Source organism: Mustela nigripes, chromosome 1, assembly GCF_022355385.1.
Source record: "Mustela nigripes isolate SB6536 chromosome 1, MUSNIG.SB6536, whole genome shotgun sequence".
In the NCBI taxonomy this organism is placed as follows: Eukaryota; Metazoa; Chordata; class Mammalia; order Carnivora; family Mustelidae; genus Mustela; species Mustela nigripes.
The window spans coordinates 120,882,271-120,897,809 of NC_081557.1; the positions used below are offsets into that span (position 1 = coordinate 120,882,271).

General features: G+C 37.6%; 1 protein-coding gene across 1 annotated transcript in view; it reads right to left on the reverse strand.

Moving 5' to 3' along the window:
* Positions 1-15,539, reverse strand: part of ELP3 (elongator acetyltransferase complex subunit 3) — a 109,423-nt gene that overhangs the window by 54,601 nt on the left and 39,283 nt on the right. The window contains exons 8-9 of the mRNA XM_059372634.1: positions 4,125-4,286; positions 1,324-1,450 (exon numbers count right to left, since the gene is read on the reverse strand). Of these exons, the coding sequence (XP_059228617.1) occupies positions 1,324-1,450; positions 4,125-4,286 (289 nt within the window). The remainder of the gene's footprint in view (positions 1-1,323; positions 1,451-4,124; positions 4,287-15,539) is intronic.

Below are 15,539 nucleotides of genomic sequence, written 5' to 3' on the forward strand. Positions count from 1 at the left end.
AAAAAAACCAAGTATTTTCTTTCACTATTTAATGAAATCCTGGAAGAGAAAAGCAGCTCTCAGTTCAGAAGCATTTGAAGAAATCATAAAGGATGGATCTAACAACAGATACAAAAATGAAAAGCCCAAGATAGAGTGGGCAAAAATATTTGTAACAACTATTTAAAAAAAAAAAATCAATGAGGGACGCCTATGTGCCTCGGTTGGTTAAACTTCTGCCCTTGGCTTAGGCCGTGATTTTAGAGTTCTGGGGTCAAGCCCCACATCAGCCTCCGGGCTCAGCAGGGAATCTGCTGCTGCCTCTCCCCTGCCCCTCCCCCCTGCTCATGCATTTGCTTGCTCTCTCTGATGAATAAAATCTTTAAAAAACAAAAAACCCAAATGAATCCAGAATGTCCTTACCTACAAAGTTCATCTAAATTAACATAAAAAATGTTTATATCCAACAGAGTAATTGGTCAGAGAACAAAAACATACTATTCCAAAAAGATGAAAGAATTATTATTACATGCAAAACTGAAAAATGTATTACCGTAATTACAAAATACAAATTGAAATGGCACTTTAATCCACCAAGTCAGCAAAGAGAGAAACACTGTATCTGTGTGTGTGCAAATGCATAAATAGGAGAGAATTATTTGGGGAAAAAGATAACGCTGCTAAAATGACTGTAAATTGTTATAACCTCTGAAAAGCAACTAAGTAATATGGTGGGATTCTTGAAGTGTTTATACCTTTACCTGATAATTCTACCGCACGGAATTTATCCTAAAGAAATAATCCTAAGAACTATAAAAAATTATAGGCATAAAACTGTTCACCTGCAGTGCCATTTACAATATTAACAACTGGCAATACCTTCAATTTAAAAAAATTTGGAAGGAATTAAGCAAAGTATGGAATATTTATTCCATGGAAATTAAGTACAAATTTAAATACGTTAACATTTTAACAGAGACCGGCTACATAACAGATAAATGCTTGCATAACATTAAGTGAAAAGGCCATTAAAATTACTTATCATATATATGTAAGCATGTGTGTCTCTCTGTGTGTATATGTATAAACCACCTCAACCCTCCAAATAGCCTAAGCATAAAAAAAATTCCTAGAAGGAAACATATTAAAATGTTAGGGTTTTATTTGGTGTTGGGGCTGTGAATGACTTTTCTTTCACTATAGTGTTTCTACTATTCTATAATGAGGACATATTGCTTAAATAATGAGGGGGAAATTAGCAGTAAATAATCAAAAAGAACAGAGAGGATAGATAGAGCAACATGCAGAGGCACTTGAAATTAGCCTTTTTAAGGCAACACTTACTATAAACTGTTCGATGTCTCTCTCTAGTCCCACATTTGGCAGATCAGGCATCATATGAGCCACAACTTTGAAACCAGAATCCTTGGCCAGGTGAAATGACTCACATACTGCCTTCACAGTGTGGCCCCTGAGGAAAGAAAATTCACTCCTGTTATACAAATAAATGGGCAAGAAGGTTAACACAAGGAACAGAGGGAAAACAATCTTGGAGACATGTAATGGTAGTTTTATAATGAAGAATAATATGGCTGGGGAATAAGAATCTCAGAAAATCATTTTTATATTTCTGGCTGTGAAAAGGCCTGGAAATAAATCAGTTCACTTCTGAGATATTTCTCAGAAATTCCCCAGGTACCTAACTCACGGCTGTGACAGTAAATGAATGGGTTAACCAGAGTTAATGCACACAAAAATTATTTGGACTATAAAAAAAATTATTTGGTTTAGCATCATCAGCTGGAGTAAGCTTACTAATATAAATATTTAAGTTAAAAACAAAAATAATGAGCTCAAAACCATGCAGAAGCAGCCTCTTATTATGCTCTTTCCTTTAAAATTTTTCTGAAATTATTTGGAGAGAGAGGGAGATGAAGAATGTCACCTACATACAAAATAGATTTCATTCTGGTGGTCTCCAATGTCTTTTAAAAAGTGAGAAGAGTGAATGATTTACTGACAAGGCAGAATCATCTGGGGCCAGCTGGGTAAATCATTTTAACATTCTAGCACCACATCTAATAGGAAGCAAGCCCTAATAACAGTTTGGGGCTACTGTAAACCAAAGCCCTATGCCAATCCTTTTACCTCCAGGACATTCCCATTCACCACCACCACAAATAAACAAATGAATAAACAACAAAAACCACACACAAAATATTCCTAGAAACATGGACTTCATCCCACTCTGGATATTACCATGCATTTCCATTAATCCATTTCCAATCTCTTTTTGCTAACCACTTCCCGATTTATATGACTAGGTGAGGCCTCTCTCCTGATACTCCATCCAAATATCCAGTACTCGAAAGTTCTACTGTACAACACCACGGTCCCTAGGCACATGTAGTTACTCAGTTTATACTTCAATTAATTAAAATGAACAATTCAGTTCCTCAGTTGCACTATCATATTGGACAATGCAGATGTAGACTACTTCAATCACTGTACAAGGTTCTGGACAGCTCTGCTCTAAAGCAAACCCTCAAATTGTTGTTCTACAAGTATCTAGAATTGAGTACATCCAACAATGTAACTCACCTTCCCTCCACGACTCCTCTACTTCCCATTCTCTCCTACCCCCATGTCCATCTACTCACCAAACACTGTCATTTGCTTCTTTTTAAGACATCATTTCTTGTTTAAATGAGTACAATAGCCTCTTAACTGATCTTCCTTCTCCACCTGCAAACTGTGATCCTTCCAAAGGGATCTAAAATGCAGATATGCTCCTATCACAACTTATCTTACAGCCTGTCCTCAGACTAAAGCCGAAACTCCCTGGGCTGACTTCTAAGGTTCCTCATTATTTGGCCACCACGGCTAACCTCTTCTGCCTCACCTCTTACCACTATCCTACCTCATGCTCTACACTCTTAACCAAGCTAACCTGCTCCAAGTCCCCTAAATTTGCCAAGTGCTCTCATTGTTAGGCATTTGCTTGTATGTTTCTTTCTGCCTGAAATAATCTTCTTCTTCCCCATCTGAGTCATACTCTTCCTCTAAGTCTCAGGTCTGATGCCATTCTTTTCAGAAAGCTTCTCTGACCTTCAAGAGACTCTTCCCATCTCCACAGGTACAACACGTGTTCACTGCAGCAGGCCAACCAGTGTTTCCGGTTTAAGACTCACCCTACAAGGGTACATTTTATTCATGTTAATCTTTCTTAAGCCTAATATCTGTGTAATTCTTCCCTGTGATCAAAACTATCCAACAGATCTCTAGTACCTAAAGGAAAGATTCCTCTCTCCTTAGCCTGGCATTCTTCTGGTGGTTTCTAAGATGCTGACCAGTGTAAGCCTTTTACTTCCTAGTTGCCTTCCTTCTCCTACCACAACCCCCAATCACGTCTGCCTCTCCTGGTAAAGTAGCCTTTAAAGTCCAACTGATCATATACCAACTCCCTGAAACCTGACTTTACATCCTCAATCAATGATCTCTGCTGCCTAACAGACTCCTGAAATCTTTTGTTTTTCTCTAATTTATCAATTAATCATAAAGTTCCTTATACAGCTAATCTTTCATGTATACGTTTCTCTTCAACTCAGTGATCTATTTCTAGAGTTCTTCAAGAGAACTTTATATGGCTCTGTCAACCCCTATTTCTATTCTTTCTTAACTTCCTAAATTTCTCAAAGTTTACACCCATTGCTCAACAACCCTTCTCTCACTACTCTATTAATTGGCATCCATGTCACAAAAACCAATCTTTTAAATAGCACCCTGATTTCCTTCTTGTTCAAACCCTTCTCTTTGTTTCCATGCTCCTGGCCTTCTCTTCTGCTTTAGATGACTGACCTTGAAGCCCTGCCTTCCCCTTTCCATATGGAAAAGGCTGTTTATGACAAGAACAGGAAGAGAAAAGAGCACATTTACAAGCTACTGGAAAAGAGCCAGTAAAGACAAGAAAAATGGAAAGGGGGTGGAAATTAAGAGCAGAGACAGAAGAATGACTCTGAGAAGAAGGAATACCTATACCTCTTTCTCTGATATTGGTAGGAAGGAGAAGAGGATGAGTATAAATATAGATATAATCAGGGGGAGTTAGAAGGAAGCTTGTGTGAAATCATTTGTTTTCATTTTACCTGTTGGTATCTCTGGCCACATCTTCGTAGACACTCTGTACCCCAATCTCCAGCCTTGTGCAGCCATAGGTCAACATGTCACTTAAATGCCGCTTCATGCAGTAATCTGGTCTGGTCTCAATTGTAATTCCAATACACTTTGTGAGGCTTCTTTCAGAATACCTGCAGAGCAAATCTAAAAGTAAGCAACCTTCCACAGCTTTAGGACATTTGCTCCCATTTGAACGACTGTTTTCGCTTAGTCCTGTAAGACAGTGGTTAAGAGCGTGGCCTACTTCAAATCCTGGCTCTGCTACTTCTTAACTATGCGCACAGAAATGTTATTAACCTCTCTGTGCTTCGGTTTCATTATGTGCAGAATGAGCCTAATAGAAGCCATCCCTCATAGGACTGACATGACTGAACTAGCACACAGTACTGTTACTACCATCATTATCATTCTTATCCCCCTACAGGACGCTAGTAACCATAATCTCCTTGAAACAGCGAATGCAACTGTGGAAACTCTAGTAAACACTTTTCATATAAGTGAAAAGTATCTGCCTTATTTATTTCCTACTCCATATTTTATGCCATGTTAAATAAAAGAAAAAAAAAAGAAGGGCAAGGGAAGTATGTATAATGATCATAGGAATAATTTAGATAAAATGTCTTCTATATACACACACAAGTCATTCTGCCAAGCCTATTAATCTTAGCAATAATTTACAAAATTAGGCATCATTCTTCTCTTTCACTAACACTAGGTATCAAAGTAGTGAGTAATACTTCAGACTCAAGCTGCTTGAGTTAATGGCTTTACTGCTGGCTGAGAATCCAGGGAAGTAAAAGGGACCTACCGAGGGGGCTGCTAATGTGAGCAGAGGACCTAACATTTCCGGGGGCCACTGCACCAAGTACTATGTTAGATACTCTGTACATATATGGAATGCTCCATCAGCTCAATGAAGCATGTCTTCTTATCTCCATTTCACAGAAGAAACTGAGGTTCAAAGAGATGAATACCATGTCTAAGGACACAGAGCTCATAATATCCAAGTCAGGATTTGAAATTGGGTCTATCAGACTTCTAAATTCTTATTCTTCACTTCACTTTATAGCACTGCTTAGACAATTCAGCAAGGAACATCAGATTTCTCTTTTCAGCTTCTCTAACATCCTAGAACCCAGTGATTCTTCTTGGTGCACCCTTCTACAACTTTCTCAATTCCCTGGGAGGGTAAGGGAAACCTCTTTTCTCCCCCACCCCGCCCCCTATTTGATTTTCTTCCTTTCAAAGAAGTTCAAAGTCCTTTCTTCAAGTATAAAAATAATCAAGTTTCCAAAATTTTAAAACTATTCCTTTAGTTTCACTTCTTCATTAACTGTCAATAAAAGATGACTTAATTTTAATAACAGTTATTAACAAAGTTAATCACTGAACTGGAACACTGATTCTGAAATTTTTCATTCTTGATATTCCAACTCTTTTGCACTGTTTATTACCTATAAAGTTTTATATGGAATTACCAGAGGCAACAGACCTAAAAAGTAAATAAGTGGTCCACAGTTACTGAAAACTGAATCACAAGAGAGATAAAGTGCTCAGATATTTATCAAATCTTGCCTAAGACAGGATATAAATCACTATACATCTTTGAAATAAATCAGAAAGTCCCATGCCTCTCAAATAGGTGGGTACTAAGACCTGCACTAACAGAAAGAAGTATATAATGCCATGGTTAAATATGATTTTCCTTAAATATCAATTATTGTGTTTGGGGAAAACCATATTTAAAAAATTAAAATACTCATATTATGGAGAAAAAAAATCACATGAAGATTGATTTAAAAAGAAAGGAAAGCAAGAAACTCTAAATTTGTGTATTTAAGAAAGTAAAGAAGAACACAATAGAATCAGGCATTCTAAAATTGTACCATATATCTCCCTATTAACTGACTGTTTCAAAGCTTCCAGTTTTTCTTAAAAGAAAGCTCAGCAGCACAAGAGTACCTTGGATCACTGGGAAAAAACTAGAGGATGGGCAACTGTGCAAGTGGGAATCTGTCCACAGGAAAGAGAAAATCACCAGCAAATCTTTCTCTTGTCCAGATCACGAAAGGCATGCAGACACAGATCACGAAAGGCATGCTGCAAGGACTGTAAGAAATCTCTTTCTTAGTAATTGGAATATAGTATAAGGAGAGAGACAAGCCTTATTCTCAAACAATAATTTAACTCCATTTCAAAAATGTCTTTCCTCTTAAGGGAAATGTCATTACCTTTTGCAGGGTAAGAAATGGAAAAATTAAAAAGTAAGTTTTAAAAAGCTAACATTTTGTATTTACAAAAAGCTTTTACCACTACCTTCTTTTCAGAATTGTATTTTCATTTGCAAAGCAATTTAGCAGAAACTCTTAATCCGAATGACAAATTAATGGGGTATTTTCCTAAAAGAACAGAGTTTAAGGTCATCCTTCCTATAGGATAACTGTATTTTTATTGGGATTTTTGTTAATGCTACATTTAGTCCTACAGTCACTGAATGTACCTCTTCATTGAACAGCAGTGTAAAGATATTAATGATTGTTCTTTAATATGCAAATATTTGCATGAAAGCTTTCAACTAGTCCAAGCAACTTCGGGGCAATTTTTAGGGCCTGCCATAACTCTCATATCATTTTAGGTAGCCATCCAATAGGGTGCCTCTCTGTTAGTACCCACTTCAACTCCCATATCTTCTGGGGACCACAAAATTCTTAAGTTCTTGGGCACCCAGGAAATGCACTACACATTTTCCAACCCTGATCATAAACTTCTAAAGGCCAAGTTAGGACTCATACCCAGGTCTTCTAATTCCGACTCCACTGCTCTTTTTATGCCATTACAGGGTCATCTTAAGTAAGTCTGGACCCTACTGTGCAGGGCTATACTGAATCCTACACATTTCTGTATGCCACAGTAGTGGCACCAACTATAAAAGATGCTAGCTAATATGCTCTGTAAAGCCAACTATAATTGAAGCCAATAACTTATGCTGACTTTTTCTTTTTTTTAAGAAGGTTGGGCGGGTGCAAGTGGGGTGGGACAATACCTTCAGAGTTTGAAAGTACACAAAAACTATATGTTAGCTGGTCTTCAAAACATAGCTCAAATATATTTCTCCTCCCACAACATCTTCCCAGAACCTCTCATCACTTTGTGCTACCATTCCCAGAGCCACCTTGCCCATAATATGAATACGGTTTGCCTTGTTATTGGTGGATGTTTGTCTGTGCATCTAGACAGGAGGCACCTTGAAGGCAGTAGGCTCGAATATGTTTGGCGGTAACTGCTTAAAGTCTTCAGCATCAAAAACTCTACTTCAGTATAAAAAAATACAACTACAAAGAATGAATAAATAATCAAGCGTAACTAAAGACAGGTCTTTCTTTACCTTCCCACAGCAGCCTCTAGGTAATTCTGCTGGTTATCTTTCCTCTTGCAAAGAATCAACCCTAGAGGATGCCTCAAACTAGACCAGGGATTCTATAGAAAGAAATAATACACTAGTTCTTGTCCCAGAGATGCTTAACAATCTTGCTCTAAGAAAAAGACACAGATGAAATCAAGAACCACTTAAGAACAAACACCTAAAAGGGGCAGAAATATGAACACATATTATTTCTTGGTTCTATTTATAGAAGGAAAAAAGTAAACTATAAAAGTGGTATCCATTATTACTAACTCCTTGCCTGAAGGGCCCCAACAAAGGGGACACTGAAGGAAGACAGCAAACCAATGTTAAAGTCTTCTGGAAACTGTTTATATGATTCACTCCAGGAAGATTATAGCATCAAAGAACGCTTTTCATTGCTATCAGTTTGTTGCAGTCCTCTTTTAAAACCTCTGTCAATGGTGCCTGGGTGGCTCAGTCATTAAGTGTCCACCTTCAGCTCAGGTCATAATCCCAGGGTCCTGGGATCAAGTCTCACATCAGGCTCTCTGCTCAGCGGGAAGCCTCTTTCTCCCTCTCTCAGTTCCCCTACTTTTGTTCCTTCTCTTGCTGTATCTCTCTCTGAGAAATAAATAAAATCTTAAAAACAAAAACAACTTTTAAAACCTCTGTCATTAATAACGTCAATGTGTCTTAGTCTACTCCTGTGTGAAATCTTACTAGAGCTCAAGGCCCAAATTCCTGAAAATCCTACAGAACCTCAACCTGCTCAAACCAAATGGCAAAGTAAATAAAAATGGTACACAGAAGAAATGTTAATTTTGATTAGTCATAATGTGAAACTCTCTTCCATATCTACAACCCCAAACTTGGCTAATTAGAATTTACAAAATTCTTGGAAAGCCAAAAATTTGCTTGAAACGCCAAATAACATCAGGGGTTCATGATGCAATTTCTCTGGAGTAGCACCACAGACCAAATTCTTTTTTTGCTATTGTCATATCTGGAAAATATATTTCAATAAAATTTTATGCTCTGTACAATGCTGTGCTGGTGATATTCTAGACTTAAAAATGACTGAGTTGGGTGTTTGATGATTTAAAAGTAACAATTTATTTTCCCCTTTTGAGACAGTGGTCAAGTTTGCTTCCTGGACATTGGTTGTTATGTCAATGAGGTCTATAAAACAAAGTTCTGCCCGACACAAACCAAGGAAACAGAAACAAAGAGAATTCTGATTTTTAAATGAGCACAACCAATGAAAAACTAACCTGGTGACCTTGTAAGTTTAGAGACTAATAAGGGAACTTTGCTCCCTATCATGCTAGTTGATAAGGTATAAGACAGTAAGATATATATAGACAAAACAACCCATAACATTTTGGTTTTTGATTCTTTCAACAGCTGACAAGAATGCTATCAGACAGCTGAAGAACCAATTGCAATGCATTATTAATAGAAAAGAAAAAAAAAGAGTTATTACATATTCTTTTAACACTGCATTCATATTCTACTTTAAGGACTACATATAAGGACTATAAATGCATTATAGAAAAGTCATTGTCAGAAAGTGACTGCCAGATTAAAAGTAACTTCCAAATATATCTTTTAGATAAACATTCTCATTCCAACAGAAATCTTCAAACTGCAGAATGTCAGAGAAAGTAGTAATTTCAGAGATAATCTAGTCCCACCTCATTTTTATAGATGAGTAAACATAAGCACAGAACACATAACTGGTTTAAATCACGTAATAATGTAAGATGATCACAGAATTAAGTGTGGAAACTAAGTCTTCTGATTCTTCATGCACAGTTCTTTCCACTGGGTTCATTTAATAACACTTACTTAGTACTCTCTATCCATAAAACATTATGCTAGATATAAGGGACTTTTTCTCTTAAGAAGGTTAATTTCCTATTTAGGAAGGGGTGCCTAGGTGGCTCACAGTTAAGTATCCAAATCCCAATTTCAGCTCAGGTCATGATCTCAGGGTCGTGAGACTGAGCCCCACATGAGGCTCCTCATCCACTGTGGAGTCTGCTTCAGATTCTCTCTTTCCTCTTCCTCAGCCCCTACCATGCCCTCTCTCTCTCTCTCCCTTAAATAAATAAATAAATATCTTTTTAAAAAAATCTCCCCCCAAAACAAAAACAGAACCCATACAGAATAGCTTCTCTCTGACCAAAATGGCATTAAATTAGAAACTGACAACAATGTGATACTAAAAAAACCTCTGTTTTTGGAAATCTGGAAATCAAACAACCCATTTCTATATAATCCATGGGTCCAAATATAAAGGATTTAAAAAATACTTTAAGAGAATAATAATTATAATACCACATATCAAAGTTTATGGGATTCTGCCAAAGCAATGCTTAGAGGAAAACTTAAAGGTTTAAATACTTACATCAGAAAAGAAAAAAGGTCTATAATAATGGCCAAGCCTCTATACCTTACTAAGTCATAGAAAAAGAACCATGAAGCATGCCAAAGAAAGGAGAAGACAACAATAAAAAAGTAAAACAAAAATTAATGAAGTAGAGGACATAAAGTCAAGTCAGTTCTTTGAAAGGAACAACAAAATTGATAAACCCCTAAGTAGACTAATCAAGAAAAAAAAGAGAGAACACAGATTATCAGTATCAGGATTGAAAGAGGGGTGATCACTAACATCCTACAGATATTAAAAGCATAAGGGAATATTATGAACAACTTAATGCCAAAAAAGTTCAACAACCCGGATGAAGTAGACAAATTCCCTGAAAAATATAACTTACCAAAATGGATACAGATAAAACAGAAAATCTGAATATCCTTAGTTAGGAACTGACTTAATTATCTAAAACCCTTCCTTAGTTAGGAACTGACTTAATTATCTAAAACCCTTCCATAAGGAAAACTTCAGCCTTGGATCATTCTACTGGTGAGTTTTAGTAAACACTTAAGGAAGAAAAAACACTGATTTTACATGAACTTTCAGAAAACAGAGGAGGACACACTTCCTAACATGTTTAACGGGGCCAGCATAATAACACTAATACCGAAACCTAACAAAAAAATTACAAAAAAGGAGATTACAAACCACCCCTGTTCAAGAACATATATATACAAATCCTTTCCAAAGTATTAACAAGATGATATATAAAAAGGATTAACACATTATGATCAAATAGGGTTTATCCTACAAATGTAAGGTAGGTTTAAAATTTTTAAAAAAAGTAATCTAAGCTTATCTAAAGATTGCAAACACCTGATAATCCATCGGCAGATGGAAGAGAAGAAGAACAGCAATTCTGGAAACAGAAAAACAACCACTTTCTGAAAGGTAGGACCGGGCGGAGAAGTGAATCCAAAGCGACGGGAAGATAGACCCCGTGGGGAGGGGCCGGCTCCCGGCAAGCGGCGGAGCAACGGCGCACAAAATCAGGACTTTTAAAAGTCTGTTCCGCTGAGGGACATCGCTCCAGAGGCTAAACCGGGGCGAAGCCCACGCGGGGTCAGCATGGCCTCAGGTCCCGCAGGGTCACAGAAGGATCGGGGGTGTCTTGAGTGTCGCAGAGCTTGTGGGTATTGGAACGGGAAAGCCGGCTACAGAGACAGTAAGCTCACAGCTCAGTGTTACAGGCTCGGTGAGCTCGGAGCGCAGCCGGAGGTCAGGCAGACGGGAGTAACTGGGCGCTGTTCTCTGAGGGCGCACTGAGGAGTGGGGCCCTGGGGTCTCAGCTCCTCTGGGCCGGAGACCAGGAGGCCGCCATTTGTATTCCCCATCCTCCAGAACTCTACGGAAAGCTCAGGGAACAAAAGCTCCTGAAAGCAAACCCTAGGGGATTACTCACCCCAGCCCCTGATAAGGGCGGTGCAATTCCCCCTGGGGCAAAGACACTTGAGATCACTACAACGGGCCCCTCCCCCAGAAGATCAACAAGAAATCCAGCCTAGACCAAGTTCACCTACCAAGGAGTGCGGTTTCAATACCAAGGAGAGCAGCAGAATTCCAGAGGAGGAGAAAGCAAAGCAGGAACTCAGGGCTTTTTCCCTGTGATTTTTTTTAGTCTTGCAGTTAATTTGATTTTTTTCTTTTTCATTTTTTGGTTTTTTTTTTTCCTCACCTTCTGGTAAATTTTTTTTTAACTTTTACCTTTTTCTTTTTTAACGTTTTTTAACTAGTTTATCCAATATATATCTTTTTTCTTTTTTATATTTTTCTTATTTGTTTTCTTTTTTTAAATTCTTTTCTTTTCTTTTTTTTTCTTTTTTCTTTCTTCCTTTGTGAACCTCTTTTTATCCCCTTTCTACCCCCTCACGATTTGGGATCTCTTCTAATTTGGTTAAAGCATATTTTCCTGGGGTTGTTGCCACCCTTTTAGTATTTTACTTGCTCCTTCATATACTCTTATCTGGACAAAATGACAAGACGGAAAAATTCAACTCAAAAAAAAAGAACAAGAGGCAGTACTGAAGGCTAGGGACCTAATCAATACAGACATTGGTAATATGTCAGATCCAGAGTTCAGAATGACAATTCTCAAGGTTCTAGCCGGGCTCGAAAAAGGAATGGAAGATATTAGAGAAACCTTCTCGAGATATCTAAAAGCCCTTTCTGGAGAAATAAAAGAACTAAAATCTAACCAAGTTGAAATCAAAAAAGCTATTAATGAGGTGCAATCAAAAATGGAGGCTCTCACTGCTAGGATAAATGAGGCAGAAGAAAGAATTAGTGATATAGAAGACCAAATGACAGAGAATAAAGAAGCTGAGCAAAAGAGGGACAAACAGCTACTGGACCATGAGGGGAGAATTCGAGAGATAAGTGATACCATAAGATGAAACAACATTAGAATAATTGTAATTCCAGAAGAAGAAGAAAGAGAGAGGGGAGCAGAAGGTATACTGGAGAGAATTATTGGGGAGAATTTCCCCAATATGGCAAAGGGAACGAGCATCAAAATTCAGGAGGTTCAGAGAATGCCCCTCAAAATCAATAAGAATAGGCCCACACCCCGTCACCTAATAGTAAAATTTACAAGTCTCAGTGACAAAGAGAAAATCCTGAAAGCAGCCCGGAAAAGAAGTCTGTAACATACAATGGTAAAAATATTAGATTGGCAGCTGATTTATCCACAGAGACCTGGCAGGCCAGAAGGAGCTGGCATGATATTTTCAGAGCACTAAACGAGAAAAACATGCAGCCAAGAATACTATATCCAGCTAGGCTATCATTGAAAATAGAAGGAGAGATTAAAAGCTTCCAGGACAAACAAAAACTGAAAGAATTTGCAAACACCAAACCAGCTCTACAGGAAATCTTGAAAGCGGTCCTCTAAGCAAAGAGAGAGCCTACAAGTGGTAGATCAGAAAGGAACAGAGACCATATACAGTAACAGTCACCTTACAGGCAATACAATGGCACTAAATTCATATCTCTCAATAGTTACCCTGAATGTGAATGGGCTAAATGCCCCTGTCAAAAGACACAGGGCATCAAAATGGATAAAAAAACAAAACCCATCTATATGTTGCCTCCAAGAAACTCATTTTAAGCCCGAAGACACCTCCAGATTTAAAGTGAGGGGGTGGAAAAGAATTTACCATGCTAATGGACATCAGAAGAAAGCAGGAGTGGCAATCCTTATATCAGATCAATTAGATTTTAAGCCAAAAACTATAATAAGAGATGAGGAAGGACACTATATCATACTCAAAGGGTCTGTCCACCAAGAAGATTTAACAATTTTAAATATCTATTCCCCCAACGTGGGAGCAGCCAACTATATAAACCAATTAATAACAAAATCAAAGAAACACATCAACAATAATACAATAATAGTACGGGACTTTAACACTCCCCTGACTGAAATGGACAGATCATCCAAGCAAAAGATCAGCAAGGAAATAAAGGCCTTAAACGACACACTGGACCAGATGGACATCACAGATATATTCAGAACATTTCATCCCAAAGCAACAGAATACACATTCTTCTCTAGTGCACATGGAACATTCTCCAGAATAAATCACATCCTCGGTTCTAAATCAGGACTCAATCGGTATCAAAAGATTGGGATCATTCCCTGCATATTTTCAGACCACAATGCTCTAAAGCTAGAACTCAACCACAAAAGGAAGTTTGAAAAGAACCCAAATACATGGAGACTAAACAGCATCCTTCTAAAGAATGAATGGGTCAACCGGGAAATTAAAGAAGAATTGAAAAAAATCATGGAAACAAATGATAATGAAAATACAACGGTTCAAAATCTGTGGGACACAACAAAGGCAGTCCTAAGAGGAAAATATATAGCGGTACAAGCCTTTCTCAAGAAATAAGAAAGGTCTCAGGTACACAACCTAACCCTACACCTAAAGGAGCTGGAGAAAGAACAAGAAAGAAACCCTAAGCCAAGCAGGAGAAGAGAAATCATAAAGATCAGAGCAGAAATCAATGAAATAGAAACCAAAAAGACAATAGAGCAAATCAACGAAACTAGGAGCTGGTTCTTTGAAAGAATTATTGAAATTGATAAACCCCTGGCCAGACTTATCAAAAAGAAAAGAGAAAGGACCCAAATAAATAAAATCATGAATGAAAGAGGAGAGATCACAACTAACACTAAAGAAATACAAACTATTATAAGAACATACTATGAGCATCTCTACGCCAACAAATTTGACAATCTGGAAGAAATGGATGCATTCCTAGAAACATATAAACTACCACAACTGAACCAGGAAGAAGTAGAAAGCCTGAACAGACCCATAACCAGTAAGGAGATTGAAACAGTCATTAAAAATCTCCAAACAAACAAAAGCCCAGGGCCAGACGGCTTCCCGGGGGAATTCTACCAAACATTTAAAGAAGAACTAATTCCTATTCTCCTGAAACTGCTCCAAAAAATAGAAATGGAAGGAAAACTTCCAAACTCATTTTATGAGGCCAGCATCACCTTGATCCCCAAACCAGACAAGGACCCCAACAAAAAAGAGAGCTATAGACCAATATCCTTGATGAACACAGATGCGAAAATACTCAACAAAATACTAGCCAATAGGATTCAACAGTACATTAAAAGGATTATTCACCACGACCAAGTGGGATTTATTCCAGGGCTGCAAGGTTGGTTCAACATCCACAAATCAGTCAATGTGATACAACACATCAGTAAAAGAAAGAACAAGAACCATATGATACTCTCAATAGATGCTGAAAAAGCATTTGACAAAGTACAGCATCCCTTCCTGATCAAAACTCTTCAAAGTGTAGGGATAGAGGGGACATACCTCAATATCATCAAAGCCATCTATGAAAAACCCACCGCAAATATCATTCTCAATGGAGAAAAACTGAAAGCTTTTCCGCTAAGGTCAGGAACACGGCAGGGATGTCCATTATCACCACTGCTATTCAACATAGTACTAGAGGTCCTAGCCTCAGCAATCAGACAACAAAAGGAAATTAAAGGCATCCAAATCGGCAAAGAAGAAGTCAAATTATCACTCTTTGCAGATGATATTATACTATATGTGGAAAACCCAAAAGACTCCACTCCAAAACTGTAGAACTTATACAGGAATTCAGTAAAGTGTCAGGATATAAAATCAATGCACAGAAATCAGTTGCATTTCTCTACACCAACAACAAGACAGAAGAAAGAGAAATTAAGGAGTCAATCCCATTTACAATTGCACCCAAAACCACAAGATACCTAGGAATAAACCTAACCAAAGAGGCACAGAATCTATACTCAGAAAACCATAAAGTACTCATGAAAGAAATTGAGGAAGACACAAAGAAATGGAAAAATGTTCCATGCTCCTGGATTGGAAGAATAAATATTGTGAAAATGTCTATGCTACCTAAAGCAATCTACACATTTAATGCAATTCCTATCAAAGTACCATCCATCTTTTTCAAAGAAATGGAACAAATAATTCTAAAATTTATATGGAACCAGAAAAGACCTCGAATAGCCAAAGGGATATTGAAAAAGAAAGCCAA